The 14,746-nt window shown below is 34.5% G+C and overlaps 1 protein-coding gene across 1 annotated transcript in view; it reads left to right on the forward strand.

Annotated features, from left to right (window-relative positions):
* Positions 1–11,330, forward strand: part of MMP16 (matrix metallopeptidase 16) — a 293,094-nt gene extending 281,764 nt beyond the window's left edge. Inside the window, exon 10 of the mRNA XM_041769632.1 lies at positions 1,416–11,330. Coding sequence (XP_041625566.1) covers positions 1,416–1,750 — 335 coding nt within the window. The 3' untranslated portion in view covers positions 1,751–11,330. The remainder of the gene's footprint in view (positions 1–1,415) is intronic.
* Positions 11,331–14,746: the final 3,416 nt, after the last annotated feature.

Below are 14,746 nucleotides of genomic sequence, written 5' to 3' on the forward strand. Positions count from 1 at the left end.
AGAAAATCATTAAGTGTTCAGGACTCTAGAACTAGATCAAGATTTAAATTCTGCTTTCACCAGGACTTGGACATATTATCTTATCCTTGAACCTCAGTATCTTTGCCTGAAAAACATAGGTAAATAATTCTACCTAACAGAGTGGTTATAAGGATTAAAATATGTTATTTACTGAGTTTTGAGCATAGTACTTCTTCCATAATAAGTGCTCAATAATACAGGATTAAAAAAAACCCTCATTAATGATTATTAACTCTAAAGTAGGTATACAATTCAAAATAGATAGCTCTCAAAATACAGTTTTTAAGTATTGATAACGTTAAAGTATTTCATTGTAGTTTCTTGAATTTTGTCTTAAAGCAGGAATTAAGTCCAAAGAGTACAGTCACAAAAAAACTTAGGATGAAGAAGCTCTGGATGAAAAGAAAAACTTTATTTTTTCCCCAACAAAAACAATTTAGAAAACAGTCCTAAGGAAAACACATATATTTGTAGTTTAATGTTCACAAGCTTTCAGAGTCTATTATCTGCATCCATGATGTTTTGGAACATGCCTCATATGTATTGCTGGTTACATGAGCCCTCCACATACCACCTCCTCCCCCGTGAAATATTTCAGTTGAAAATATTAAAAGCAGAATTATAGATTTATTTATACTCTACTAATCTTTTACTATGTAAGTCAAGAAGAGTGTTAAATAAAAAGGGGAAAAGGAGAAGGGACAAAATGGGCATGATCGAGGGCCAGAAATAAGGCTGGTGCAGAAAATACTCGAAATACCTGTTTACTTATTAAGATTTCTAGCAAAGAAACACATCTCTATAGTTTCATGACTTACAAAATGTTATGATTTCTTGTCCAAATGACAGAGACAAGCCTAGTGTTTAAACACAACTGGTCCTGATACTAGGATGATGAGAAATCTCCCCTGAAGTATCTCATGGAGTGGCCTTCTCATAATGCATTGTGGAGTGTCCTCAGTATCTGCAGGCACAGAGTGCCTCGATGTAGAAGGCTGCTGTTTCAGCATAGTTCAATGTAGGTTGGAATTATCACCCTGATGGGTAAATCTGAAACAGCAACCTTACAAGTAAGAAATAGGGTAAAGCGTTCTTTCCAGACTAGGAGTAGATGTGTTCAGTGGGCTCTCTCAACAGTCCTCTATAGATATTTTGCCTCTTGGCTAAGCTTTCCATAGGCATTAGAGGGCACAACTCCTATAGTATACCAGCCAGGTTTATTTCAACAGACTGCTGAGCTGAAGATAATGTTTTCTTCCTAGCAAATTTGAAGGGCCTTACCATACCTCTTTTTAAAAGTAGCCTAATTTAAATTAATAAAAACTGCTGTACGTATACATTTTCCAAATAAGTGGTACCTATGTGTGTGTGTGTGTGTGTGTTTCCCCCTCTAGGCTTTACGTATTTCTACAAAGGAAAGGAGTACTGGAAATTCAACAACCAGATTCTCAAAGTAGAACCTGGATATCCCAGATCCATCCTCAAGGATTTTATGGGCTGTGATGGACCAACAGACAGAGATAAAGAAGGACACAGCCCACCAGACGATGTAGACATTGTCATCAAACTGGACAACACAGCCAGCACTGTGAAAGCCATAGCTATTGTCATTCCCTGCATCTTGGCCTTATGCCTCCTTGTATTGGTTTACACTGTGTTCCAGTTCAAGAGGAAAGGAACACCCCGCCACATACTGTACTGTAAACGCTCTATGCAAGAGTGGGTGTGATGTAGGGGTTTTTTTTTCTTTCTTTCTTTTCCAGGAGTTTGTGGTAACTTGAGATTCAAGACAAGAGCTGTTATGCTGTTTCCTAGCTAGGAGCAGGCTGGTGGCAGCCTGATTCAGGGCTGACCTTTCAAACCCAGAGGGTTGCTGGTCCTGCACATGAGTGGAAACACACTCATGGGGAAGCTTCCATGATGCACAGTATCTGCCGTTCTTCAGTCCTTTGTCTTTCTTTGTCATTCAGTTCTAGGCCTTTCCTCTGCACGCTCAATGCCCAGTAAATTTTCAGGATTAACTAAAGAAGAGGAAAAAAAAAAGAAGAAAAGATTCTTCTTAAAGGTTTCTAATATTATTTTCCTTCTGAAGTCTGAGCCCATATCTGGGGGAAAAAAAGCAAAATGGAAAACCCATGAATTTTTGCTTTAAAGCAGAGAAAAAAAAAGTTAAACAAACAAACAAAAAACCCACAATTGAACTTTCAGGAAAGTGTGAAGACCCAAAACAGCTTTGTCTCCAAAGAAGATAGCTCTCTGACTGCTATGGATAGTCTCCTCCACTTCCTTTTTTGTCAGGTGGGAGATCTGGAATACAGATGCAGGACTTTAGACTGTTGGGACAGCCATTTTCCGACCAACAAGGGGCCAAAATATCTGCAATATAGTAACAGCCTTAATAATACATCCATTTTTCGTTTTATACAGCTGTTCTCAGCTACGTCCTCAATGTTTCATCACATTTATATTCATAGCTATATTCAAACAGGACCTTTTGATTGTTTTTGAAGTGTTTCTAATCCCCTTCCTGCCACCTGACCCCTACATCATTGTGATGATCTCCCCAAGTTGTTATTAGGCCATTGCCCCAGGCCTTCCGTGGGTCTGTCAGGAATATTCATTAAGAGCAAGAAGCAGTATGTCTCCAAAGTGGTTTAAAGTGACAGTTATTTTACAAGGATATGTGACACTAGTAATACCTTGGTGTAACCCTTTGAGAACTATCAGATCAGCTTTCAGAGTCTTAGGGTCGTCAGTCTTGCTATCTGGTAAATTCTAGAACTGGGCAATGGTAAAAACAGGCACGGGTTCAAGGAGTTCAGGTTTCTAAAACAGGTATCCTACAACCCCATGTAATTTTTAAGCAATTTGTGGTACTACATAAATGCATTTATAGCGAACAGAAACGATGTTACTTGCCAAACATTTTTCTGGCAAATAAAAAGATATTTTATTAAGAAAATGTAAGAGTGAAATTTTATTTGAGGAACTGATTATAATAGCCTAAGTCTTTTTTTTTTCCTTAGACATATTGAATTTCTGTTTTGAAATCCATTGCATGAAAATTCAGTTTGCCTTGGTACATGCAGTCAGCATTGCCATTTTTAAAATGACTTAAAATGATGACTCTGAGATTGCATGAATATCCTCCAGTTCATTACCTATTGCATGTCAGCCATAGTTCTCAAAGGGTTAGTGTGGCTTCTGGCATTTAGCCATCCATTTGATCACTGACAGAGCCAAGAGACCACCAAAGCATTTCATTGTTGAGTGTAATTTGTCCTAACAGCAGTATTGTCATTTTCATGTGACCTGCAGAGCAGGTTTGTATCAATATTTTTTTCCTAGAGAAAAGTCAGCAACTGACAGACCTCTTTATTGATTTTTAGGAGCTGCTTCTTGCAGTGAAAGGCTTTACAGCCACTGGGCTGTGAACTTATTAGAGATGGTCAGACTGAATGCACCCCATGAGTCAGACATTGGCTTTGTGTGAAAGCCAGCTTTTGAGGGGATTAGCTTTTGAAACAATGAACAGCTTGCCTTGAACTTGATTATTGATCTGTTGACTGTCATTAACAACAACTTAAACATTGTCTTCTGTGAAAATTTTCCTTGAAGAGTCCTGTTCTATGTCTTTGCCCTTTGACCTTTAACTTGCAAACTGGCACAAACTGAAGGAAATCTGGTGTTGCTTCTCCTTTGGAGTGTTAATTGTACTCTAAAACCCTAGTAAGCATGAGCTGTTTCCTTAGAGAGAAAGAGTGTTGATGGTGGATCTGCAAGATGGACACTTTGCTATTTTACATGCACACTCGAAAATGCCCTATAGGTAGAAGTGACTTTTAATTTTCCTTTAATATAATTTCAAGTCTAAATTCATCATTTTAAGTACAAATATAAAACTATAGGGGAAAAAAAACCTCAAAATACTTGAATGGCCAGTGTGGCTTTTATATAAAGCAGGAATTTTATACTAGTGAAAATTTCTTACTCATTTGCTAATAATACACATTTCCAGATGATTTTTAATGAGTGTAGGTACACATTCTTATTTGGAAATGGATAGTTTGGCTGCCTTGAATTTATATTTATACTCAACATAGCATGAAAATTAGAATGTCTTTCAGTTAAACAACATGTTTATGATTTGGTTTGGGAAAATATTTTGTAATCCTGGGTGGCATGCTGCAAAGCCTTGCAGATTGTGATTTCTTACAACCTGAACATATATAATGTAAGGATAAGAAAAAAGAACAGTTAAAAAAGAGGAATGGCTTTACAGCAAAACATTATGCAATGCAAACTGTATTTTGACAAGATATCAGAGATTATGTATGTGAGGGCCAAGAAAGAAAGCGTGGAGAGAGGACCAAAATCAGTCCTGTAGCTTCACTTCAGTGCTTCCATTCTAGATGATGTTGATATTATAAACAGTTAGTCACTTCTACTGAGCACGGAGGACTATCTACATAAGCTCACTTATACAGTGTTTGCTCATGGGAGGGTTTAATCATTTTAGGACTTTGGTGTCAAGAAAAAAGATGACTGGAAATTGTATTTTGCTAAACATAGAAATGAGGAACTCTGTCATTTGGGGGCATGGGTAAATCATTGAGGAATTCCATAAACCTGCATTAAATGTTGATTTTATTTTATTTTTTCTAAAATGAGAAAGAAACTGAAGAAGCAATCTTTTGCCTCTTTACTCATTTGTCACAAAATCCTGATCCATCATAAGACTATAAGTATATAAGGGCTAGAAAATAACCATAGCATTAAGAAGGGAAGGACCCTGACATTATGCTTGAATTCTGGAAATGTCATGGGTAAGTGTTGGGTCGTATTTACTTAAATATGAGATGAGATTAATGTGATAAGAAGAGGCATCTATAGCTTCTCTCTTTACTAGAACAGTTAAATTTTCAGGCTGTGAGATTACAAGAGATAAGAAAATATTAAGTTCCATATAACCAAAAACATCAAGATTCTATTTGTGTATTGTACACAGGGCACTTTGTGAGTATGGTTGCTGACTCCTCTTCCACTTGGGGTTTGGGGGAAAAAAAAAGTCTTGATCCTATTGGAATAATGAAAGGGAGAGTGACCAACTGGTCTAGCACATAAGAAAAGTGATTCAAAAACAATGTGGGATAAACTTCCACAGGTCAACAACATAATATACCAAGTTCAGTATCGATAGAAATCTACCTGCATACAATCTAGCAAATATCTTTCATCACACTATCATTACTAGCATGGAAAGTTCAGACCTAGGGTTTCTCAAATTGAAAACACATTTGTGATCACAAAACATAATTCTCCTTCTGTTTCATTATTATTACTTTAATATAAACACAAGTGTAAACAAGGTAATGTTCCTTACATAAATTAACTCTATACTTTATAATTTTAGCCAAATATTATTGTTCTATATATTGTTAACTGGACTGAAATGAAGTATTAAAATAGCCAGTCAGTCTGTATTCCCTAAAAAGAAGTCAGTCCACATCAGACCGTTCAAGAGGTTGAGAATTTAACTATTGACCCCTTTTAGAACAAAGTGTCTGCTGACATGGCAATCAGAACAGGTGAATACAGAGGCTCTTTACAACTGCAGAGATACCATAGATAAATTAGAGAACATTATATGATACTAGCAAAGACAACTTCTGTTATAAATCAGAGGGCAAGGCTTTTCTGAATCAGATGTAATAAATTACTAAGTAATAATTTACAGAAAATAATTACTAAGTAATAAAGGATAGAGACTGATTTACTGAAATAAGCAAATGTTACTTTTCCTAGTCAGATTGCTTGTAATCTTTTTCTATTGACACGATTTGTTTCATATATGATATACTTATTCCTATTCCCTTTCGGTGGGTGATTTTAAAACGCAATGTGGTGGATGAAAACATTGCCCAGCTTCACTGGTAGTTCCAATATGTGGATGATGTGTATATACTGGGTTCTAGGTAGAGTAATATAATACTTCCAAGTTCTGCATATTATGCTAATATCTCTAGTATCAAATACACGCCCACACTTTGTGAATCTTACAGTAGAGTAACAAATGTGTCCATATTGACTAAATTCAATGTGCTATCTGAAGAGAAGTGGATGTTTTAACCAAGTAGACTGAGTTAACACGAAAGTCATGAAAAGATCGTTTTTCTTTTTACTTTTTTCTTTTTTTTTTTTTTTTTTGAAGTTTTGGAAATTATTTCCAGAAACTAATAAAGGCGGTGATTTACTGATAGTATTGAGTCTGTGAGATTGTAACATATACTGAAACAACCTTGTGGATGGTGGTGAAATCTTTTTTGCAAACATCGCAAAGAGTTCATTTAATTTTTGGATGCTCTCAAGAGCACGTTCCAAAATATCACAGATGTCAAACAGAACATGCCGTCTAAATCAAAAATGTTAAATTCAGATGAGCTATTTATAAGTAGCTGTAAATACAATCTCAGCCAATATATGATATCACCAAAGGTTTCAAGCCAATAATTTTAGAGGATTTAATCATTCCACTGCATCTCATGCACCTTCATGATACTGATTTATTGTGACCACAGGTTATAACTGGCAGAGGATATATATGTATGTTTTAGGTTCCTTGTTGCTGAAGAGGGAACCCTAGCTACATCAGAAAAATGTTACCGGTTATATTTTAAAAATTAGAACTTTATATAATAAAGAAAGCAGCAACCAGGCCTAGCACCACACCATAAATATGAAAATTAAATATTATATATATTAAATATAATAGAAATGGAGGAAAAGGAAAAAAAATGAGTGTTTTGTAAGATATAAAAACACACTATAGCACCACCTAATACAACTGGAAATTTTACTTTAGCAAGCATAAAAATAGAGAAAAATGCAACTTTAAGCTCTTCATATTAGTAATGGGTATGTGATATATCAATGTATATAATGAGCCAGTGGTCTTTAGATGTTACCCTGCATAAACAGATCTGATACCAATGCACTGCCTGATAGACTAAAAATGTCAAAAGTTAGGTGTTAAGTAACCTCAATTGGAAAGATATATATATATATATATAGATATAGATATAGATATAGATATAGATAGATATCTATATATATATATTAGAACCTCCTGAGAAAGCCATTTCTCTAGGATAGAAATTTACCTCAGTGACCATATGGTATACACACTTGGCATCACAGCAGAGGTGCCTGCGTGTTCAAATCTCATCTAATTGTAACCATTATCTTTCTGTCCTACTCAAATCATTCTTTGTTTCCACTGGTATCCTGTTGAAGTGATTCAGAGCTATTTCAGGTCAGATGAATACCATCAATTACAACATCTCTTTCAACATTTTATACGCATTTCTGCTTTGAATTTTGAACCAATAGTATATAAAGCCTGAGTGAACACTGATCCAAACAAACACTGACAAATTCAGAGAAATCGAGTGAAAACCGGGTAGTATAAAATTCGTCAGTTCTCTGGTAGAATAGTGAAGTAGCAGCCTTCAATTTTTAAACATGATTTGAGCTTATAATTGGACAGGAACACACATCGTTTTTTTTTTTTTCTTAGAACAATGCTAATTATATGAAGTGAAGGTAAATCATGAGTACTGTAAAATAGTACATAAACTCTTTAAGGGAAATGAGGGCACACCCAGTTAACTCCTGGTTAGTACAGAAGTATAAAAAACGTATGAAGCCTATTTATTTATGAAGATTTCTAAGGATTCTATGCCTTTCCAATTTAAAGAGCAGTGCATCTTAAAAAATCTGTCTTACACTAATATTGGACTGGGGGTAATCAAATTTGCACTCGATGTGGCCTTACATTCAAAGGCCCACTGGGCATTGTAAGACAGAGACATCGTAAACTAGATTGTTGTGCTGATTCACATACTTTGCCATGTGCTCTGCTACAGAGCTGGATTTATATGCCCTTAAGAAGGGAGAAGAAAATCAATTAAATATAAATAAGGAAATGTGATAACTGTATCATGTTAGGCCACATAGCTTCAGAGTAAGATGTCATTAACCCTTATTTCACAAAGGAAAAAAAACGGAAGGAGGGAATGGTGAACATGAATAAAACGGTTAACCTTTTGACTTACGAAGATGTTTCTTGAGTATTTTATCTACTTGTTTTTCTCCATGAAAAAAAATCACACAAAATACAGACACATCTATAGAACTTGGTCTGTAGCTAGATTTGACCCCAGGCATAACATTTTTTGACACAGGCCTTTTTATAAATGCCTCCTATTCGATGAAGCTTTGGTGAGATATGACTGCATGGTAGGATGCTTTTTCCTAGGATAGGATATGGTGCTGCTTGTACTTGCCACCTTTTGTATGATTATATGTTTCTATGTTGGCCTGTCTTGCTAAGATATGGTGAATAAAGCCTGGTGTGAGCTATTTGCAAAGTCACTAGAATGCATGTTTCATTTGTTCTTTCGTAATGCCAATTTGAACTTTCTCCCTCTCTATATATTCATAACCCAGTTGTGAAGGTAAAATATAGTTTCCTTGAATGATAATGCAATCCTTAAATCAATGTCATAATCTTTGCTACCACCGAAATAGCATCACAGAGGCCACATGGTTGCTTGTCTTCTCACAGCTCTTTAGTATGTACTACTGCGTGGGTAAAATGAGTTGTGTTTTTTCTTGTCACTTCTTTTCTATCTGAAGAGGAATAGTTATTCTTTTATACGTTCGTAAATACAAAATTTCACAATCTTGGTTTCTTTGTTTACTTCCAAACAGACCTGATTTCTTAACATGGATGATTGCATGTCTGCTTTTTCTGCTCCTCCAAATCTGAAATTATTTGTTTGCTTTCTGTGTGTCAACCCAAAATGCAGATGGTGGGGAGGGATATATTTATTTTGTGTTGTCTTATGCACTCTGTACCTGTATTTGCATTCCTTTCCATTTCCACCTTGCCCTTCTTTTTTTACAGATTTGATTTTCCCTTCCGTTTATGAAAACCAGAATTGAGCCGCACTGTACATCAGACATGGTGCCCGGAAAATATGTTTTTGTTCCTCCGTAATTTCCTTCACAACTTTCATGCAAAGACAGTTCCCAATCAATTTCACATACCTTCCAATCTCTTATATTGGATTTTAACTTTTTTTATTCCCCTGAGAAAAGTGAAATGCTGAGTATGAAGGCTGTCAACTGTTGATAAGCCAGCTAAGGAAGTTTGCTTTTGGAGAATGTATCTTAAATAATTATACAGGAAAGTGAATATCTTAATATAGTACTCTGTTTAAGGTACATCAAGTGTACATGAATGCCTAAAAACCTCGATTCTTTGTGTATTTCCCTTTATGTGTAAATTACATAAATTACATATACATTATAAACAGAGAGAATAAAAGAATGAGGGGTATTATAGTGGCAGCTTTTTGCTGCATTGGTTTTGACTGCATCAGCATTTCTATTGTGGACCTCTATTTTCAGGGGTTTTAAAGACTCACCCACAAAAATTTGCTTCAGGATTAAAAGTCTTGTAAGATTTTTTTTTAGGTATCTAATTTTAAACAAATATATCTTGTTTTTATATTCTAGGAAGGAAATAAATGGAGTTTACTAGTTCAAATTTGCGCTATTATAACTTTTAATAAACTTAATTTTTTTAGCAAAAACATAGTCCATAGTCTATTGATGGTTTTTTAAAAGAATCAGTTATTGATACAAAGAAAATTGCCTGCTTCATCAGTGTAGTAGTCTATCTTCAAGATGTTTTAAAATCTGTATACCTATATTAACATTATCTTGATTCCAGCAGTGGATCAGTATGATAATGAACACAATTTATGCCATCCATATGAGCTATCTGGTAATATAGATTTGGAAATATATAGTGTGTGTGTGTATGTGTGTGTGTATAGTGTGTGCGCATGTATGTATGTGTGTGTATAAATATACATACACATACATATTAAACAGATAGATTAGGGGGGGAAGCTCCCATAAATTTAGTTTGTCAAATAAATACCATATGCTATATTAAAAAATAATTGCACATACATTTGTCTTTCAGAGCCAGAATGAGATGCAAGCAATTGCAAAAGAAAGTTGTCTCTTGGGTAAACAGTAGACATTTTATAGCTTCTTATGAAAATCATTTTTCCTTTCTATATTGTGGTTATGGGAAATTAAAAGAATATAATGCATAAAATTAATGCAGACTTTATTTAAATAACATTACAACATGAAGCAGAGAGAAACACTAAGAAATTAAATATTTAGGCTATTATCTCTTGGTTGTCTGACAATACTTTGCCTTTATTTTAATTCCCCATGATATTTTCAGTTATGGAGAGGATATTAAAATCTAACTTTAAGCTTCTGGATTGTTCACATTACACTCAACACTACTTCATTAAGTTTTTGATAATATGTAGTCTTCTGTGTGCTAGGAAAGAAATAAATAACACATTTATTTGCTGAATGAGCTTTAAGGTTTGCAAGTTGTTAGTGGTTTTTTTGCCCACACAGGATTCTATACATTTATAACATCTTAAACCTGGCATATATATATATATATATATATATATATATATATATATATATATGTAAATATATATTTTTTCAGATAGCTTCTACTGACAAACACAAAGCTTGTTTGTGTGCAAATATAAGGCTAAATAAATGGTGCTAAAGTGTATTATGACTGTCAGATATAATCAGGCAAAATTTTGTGGTGCTTAAATTAATTTTTTCATTGATTTTATTGATCAATGCATTGAACAGTGTTTATTATTCACAAGTTGTCTTTTATTAGTAAATCAAGGCCTCATAGCACATTGTTAAATAAAATGGTTGACTAGTCTATGTAACAGCTCACCAAGCTACTCTCTTCAACTCCTTATAATGTTGCGTCATTAAAGGTCAAGGGGTCATGCTATTAATCTCATCGCTGTAGACCATTAACATGACTGAACTTTTCCACAAAGTACTTATGTTTACAATGCTATAACCCTTTGACTGCTGCGGCAACCTTTAACCACACAAATGTCACAAGGTAGAATCATCAGCATGGTTCTTGCCATGGCAATCAAAGAGTTAAGGGCTGTGCAGTGATTTGTTTTGTATTTATTAATTTATATTTATTTTGTTTCCATTCAAGGAGGGGATTTTGGGTGGGGCAGTTTTTGTCTGCTGTAAGTGTCTTAACTAGGGAAGGGTTAAATGGCTTTTTATACTATTGCATCTTCTGTATTTACCATCAATTCATTGTGTTGTAATTAAAAAAAAACTGTCAATAAATAAGAGAAAAGAAAAACCGTTCATAGACATTGTGGTTTTACTCAATGAATGATATACATACATTTATGACTAATATAGAGGCTGTGATCTATAGCAGTGGCCTTTACTGTCTGTTTCTTTCTAATCAATAGGAAACAGAAAATGAAAATCCCTAAGTAACTGAGGCCTGAAAGAGCAAATATATCAAACTGGCCACATCAACTGGAGAATTGTTCAACAACTAACTAGATGCATGTGACTAGCCAAGGACAGGAGCATGAAGCATTACTATCTCAGATATAGTTCAGTCAGGTAGCCATGAACATAGGATATGTTAGGATTTCATCTCTAACAAGAATAAATATTAATTTTGGATATATGAGTATAATTTATTGTTTAAAGTCATACATCATGACTGTCTAGGTAAATTTAATCAAAGGAGTTAATTTTTATAGCAAAAGTCTGATGGAATCCCATTTAAGAACTTTTTTTTTTTAATGATAGGATTCTAGTAAAGAATGGCCATGAATAAAGAACTGACTCATAGAAAATATAAGCAAAGGTAAACATTTCCATACCTGCATTTTTATAAATTATCTTGAACACAGGATCAACTCTGAAATCTCTTACAGTACCAATTATTTGCATGTAATCAAGTGCTGAAAGAAGAGTTTCTTGAAAATCCAATCTAGTATGTATCAATAGTTCCAAACCTTCAGCTGAATTTTAGGAAGAATTAAGAATGCACATGGGGAATAACAAAAAAATACGTTCTCTCATGCAAAAATCAAGATGTATCTATGTACAAAGAAACTAATCTTACAAATTTTCGTCCACACATAAAACAGGAGTGCTGAACCAAGGTAACTAGACAATCACAAGGGATTTAATTGTCTGAAGTAATAAACAGTAGACGAGAGGGACAGAGAACTGTTTGTGTTTAGTCTTTGAAATCTCTTTATATGGTGCATCCCTGAGAATTTGTGTGTCTATCTCAAAGAATTTAAAGGAAGACACAGATCAGAGTTGTTGGACTCTTGGAACATGTCAGCCCGTAAGAACCTACTAGATTAGCCAAGCAACAATATATTGTATTTTTATTTGCAAAAGAAAGACTGTTAAAAGATATCTTTTTAAAAAAAGATTTTATTTATTTATTCATGAGAGACACACAGAAAGAGGCAGAGACACAGGCAGAGGGAGAAGCAGACCCTCTGCGGGGAGCCCAACATGGGACTTGATCCCAGGACCTGGGGTCATGACCTGAGCCAAAGGCAGACACTCAACTTCTGCGCCACCCAGGCGTCCCGAAAAGATATCTTTTATTTTTATAAAGCAGTCAACAATATGAAACCATAACTAATCAGAATTCAAGAATACATCTTCCTTGTTTTTATGATCAAAGAGAAAAAAGCGAGAAATAGCGATCTAACCCAGTATAAGTATGATTCACTCCTTTCTTGATTCACTCATTCTTATAATTTTATGGCACTCCTCACCACGTCTTTAAATTTAAATGATATATTTGTAACTAAATCTAGTCTAATTCCCTATCTTACCGGCCTTCTTAAGAGTATTTCATATTAATGGTTACTCTGCCATTAATACTTCTGCTCCTTCAGGGCAGGACCTATTCATTTCTTACTCCTTTTCTATATCTAGAGCCTGCTATAGAACCTAACTATGAATTCTGCATCAACAATATTATTGACATCTAATTTCTCTATGACATTCTCATCCTAGTTCGGGTTCATAACTCCTTCCCTTCTGAATCTTCTTGGCTAATTCAATCTCTTTCCTTTCTAGCCCTTCTACACATTCCCGGCAGACAATCTTCTCAAATTAGAGTTTGAATCATATCAATCCTTTATTAAAACAAAGATTTTATAGGAAGACTCTTTGAGATCTATTTTTAACTTGCTTTTCAAACTTTCTCACCAATATAGATTTTTTTATACCTGAGACCATCCAAATACTTGCCACTCCCTCATCCATAGTTTGGCTCATGCTATTCTCTCTACTTTGAATTTCCACTTTTCTCTTCTTTAATCTTCCCTCATCTCACTAAGTAGATAAAACTCTACCAACTTTGAAACCTCATATTACCTCTTTGCATGTTGTTTTGCTTAGGATGATCCCAGTATAATTATTAATGTTGTATCCCCCCTTCTCTTCTAAAGTCTCCCAGTTTTAATAATAAGTTATATGGTCATACTCATGCAATTTTTTAGACAAAATCGATAATTTTATGTGAACCTAAACCATTATTCCTTGTGAATGTCTAAGCTTCTAGAAATTGCATTCTTCTTGGTTTGTTTTTGTTTTTGGTCCCTCCTGCAGCATCTAATTCAGTGCCTTGAATGAAGAAGCTCTAGAAATGTTCACTACACTAAATTAAATTGTATTTTTTTAATTTTGTTATTACAGAAGTCTTGTTTTGCTTTGTAATATAGTCTCTCACCTGTTTTCTAGGAGTCTTATGAATAAAGATATTTAAAAGTATTTGTTTGCAAGATAAAAATTTTCAAGCACTTGACCTTGACTCTTTCCAAGGCATTACTTTTTTCCAAAGCCCTTTAAATATTTTTTATTAGATCATAAAGAAAGCCTCAAATTTAGGTTAATTTTTGTTTTCTATAAGTATTGACCTTTTGCTTCTAATAATCACCTTTTAAACCAGAGGAAATTTTCCAGGAACCATAGCCAAGTAAAAGTGGGAAGACTGTGTTTGGGAGGCACCAATGATTAGAGAACTGTTATCAGGATTTAAAATATTAAAAAGCCAGGGTCACCTGCATGGCTCAGTTGATTACATGTGTGACTCTTGATCTTAGCTCAGGTCTTGATCTCAGGGTTGTGAGTTCAAGCCCTCTGCTGGGCTTCATATGCGGCCTGGAGCCTACTTAAAAAACTTCTATGTTTAAAAACTACTTCTATATTTGGAATGTTAATACAGACACCTCCCAGACTTCCTCAGCTTCATCACTGGTATGTCAGGAGCTAGTTTTGGGGAGAATTGTTTGTTGTTGTTTTCTTTAGGCCAAAAAAAAAATACCCAAAACAAACAAATGGAATACTCTTCTCTGGTGAATCTGACCAATCCAAAAGGAAAAACAATAAAATATGTAATGAGGGTTTCCCAAACCAAAGGTCAGCAAGATTATCCTTTCTTAAAATTCATATAGACAAGTCCCACCCATGCAGTCAGTGTTTCAATTAGCTTTTTGTTTCCCCCTATTAAACAGGATCAGACAACTGAGAATTTCTAGGCATCTAAAGAATAGTTCAAACAACCATAGTGACGCAAAACAATATCATTAAGAAACTTGTAAAATAATCCTTATTATCTCTTAGAGGGACAAATTTTTTTAAATCATTTACATAGAAACTAAAAATTGATAAGATTTTTAGTAGATTGGAAGACAAAGTTAATTTTTTTCTTCCCCCATTCCATTTCTTA

Source organism: Vulpes lagopus, chromosome 9 (assembly GCF_018345385.1).
Source record: "Vulpes lagopus strain Blue_001 chromosome 9, ASM1834538v1, whole genome shotgun sequence".
Lineage (NCBI taxonomy): Eukaryota > Metazoa > Chordata > Mammalia > Carnivora > Canidae > Vulpes > Vulpes lagopus.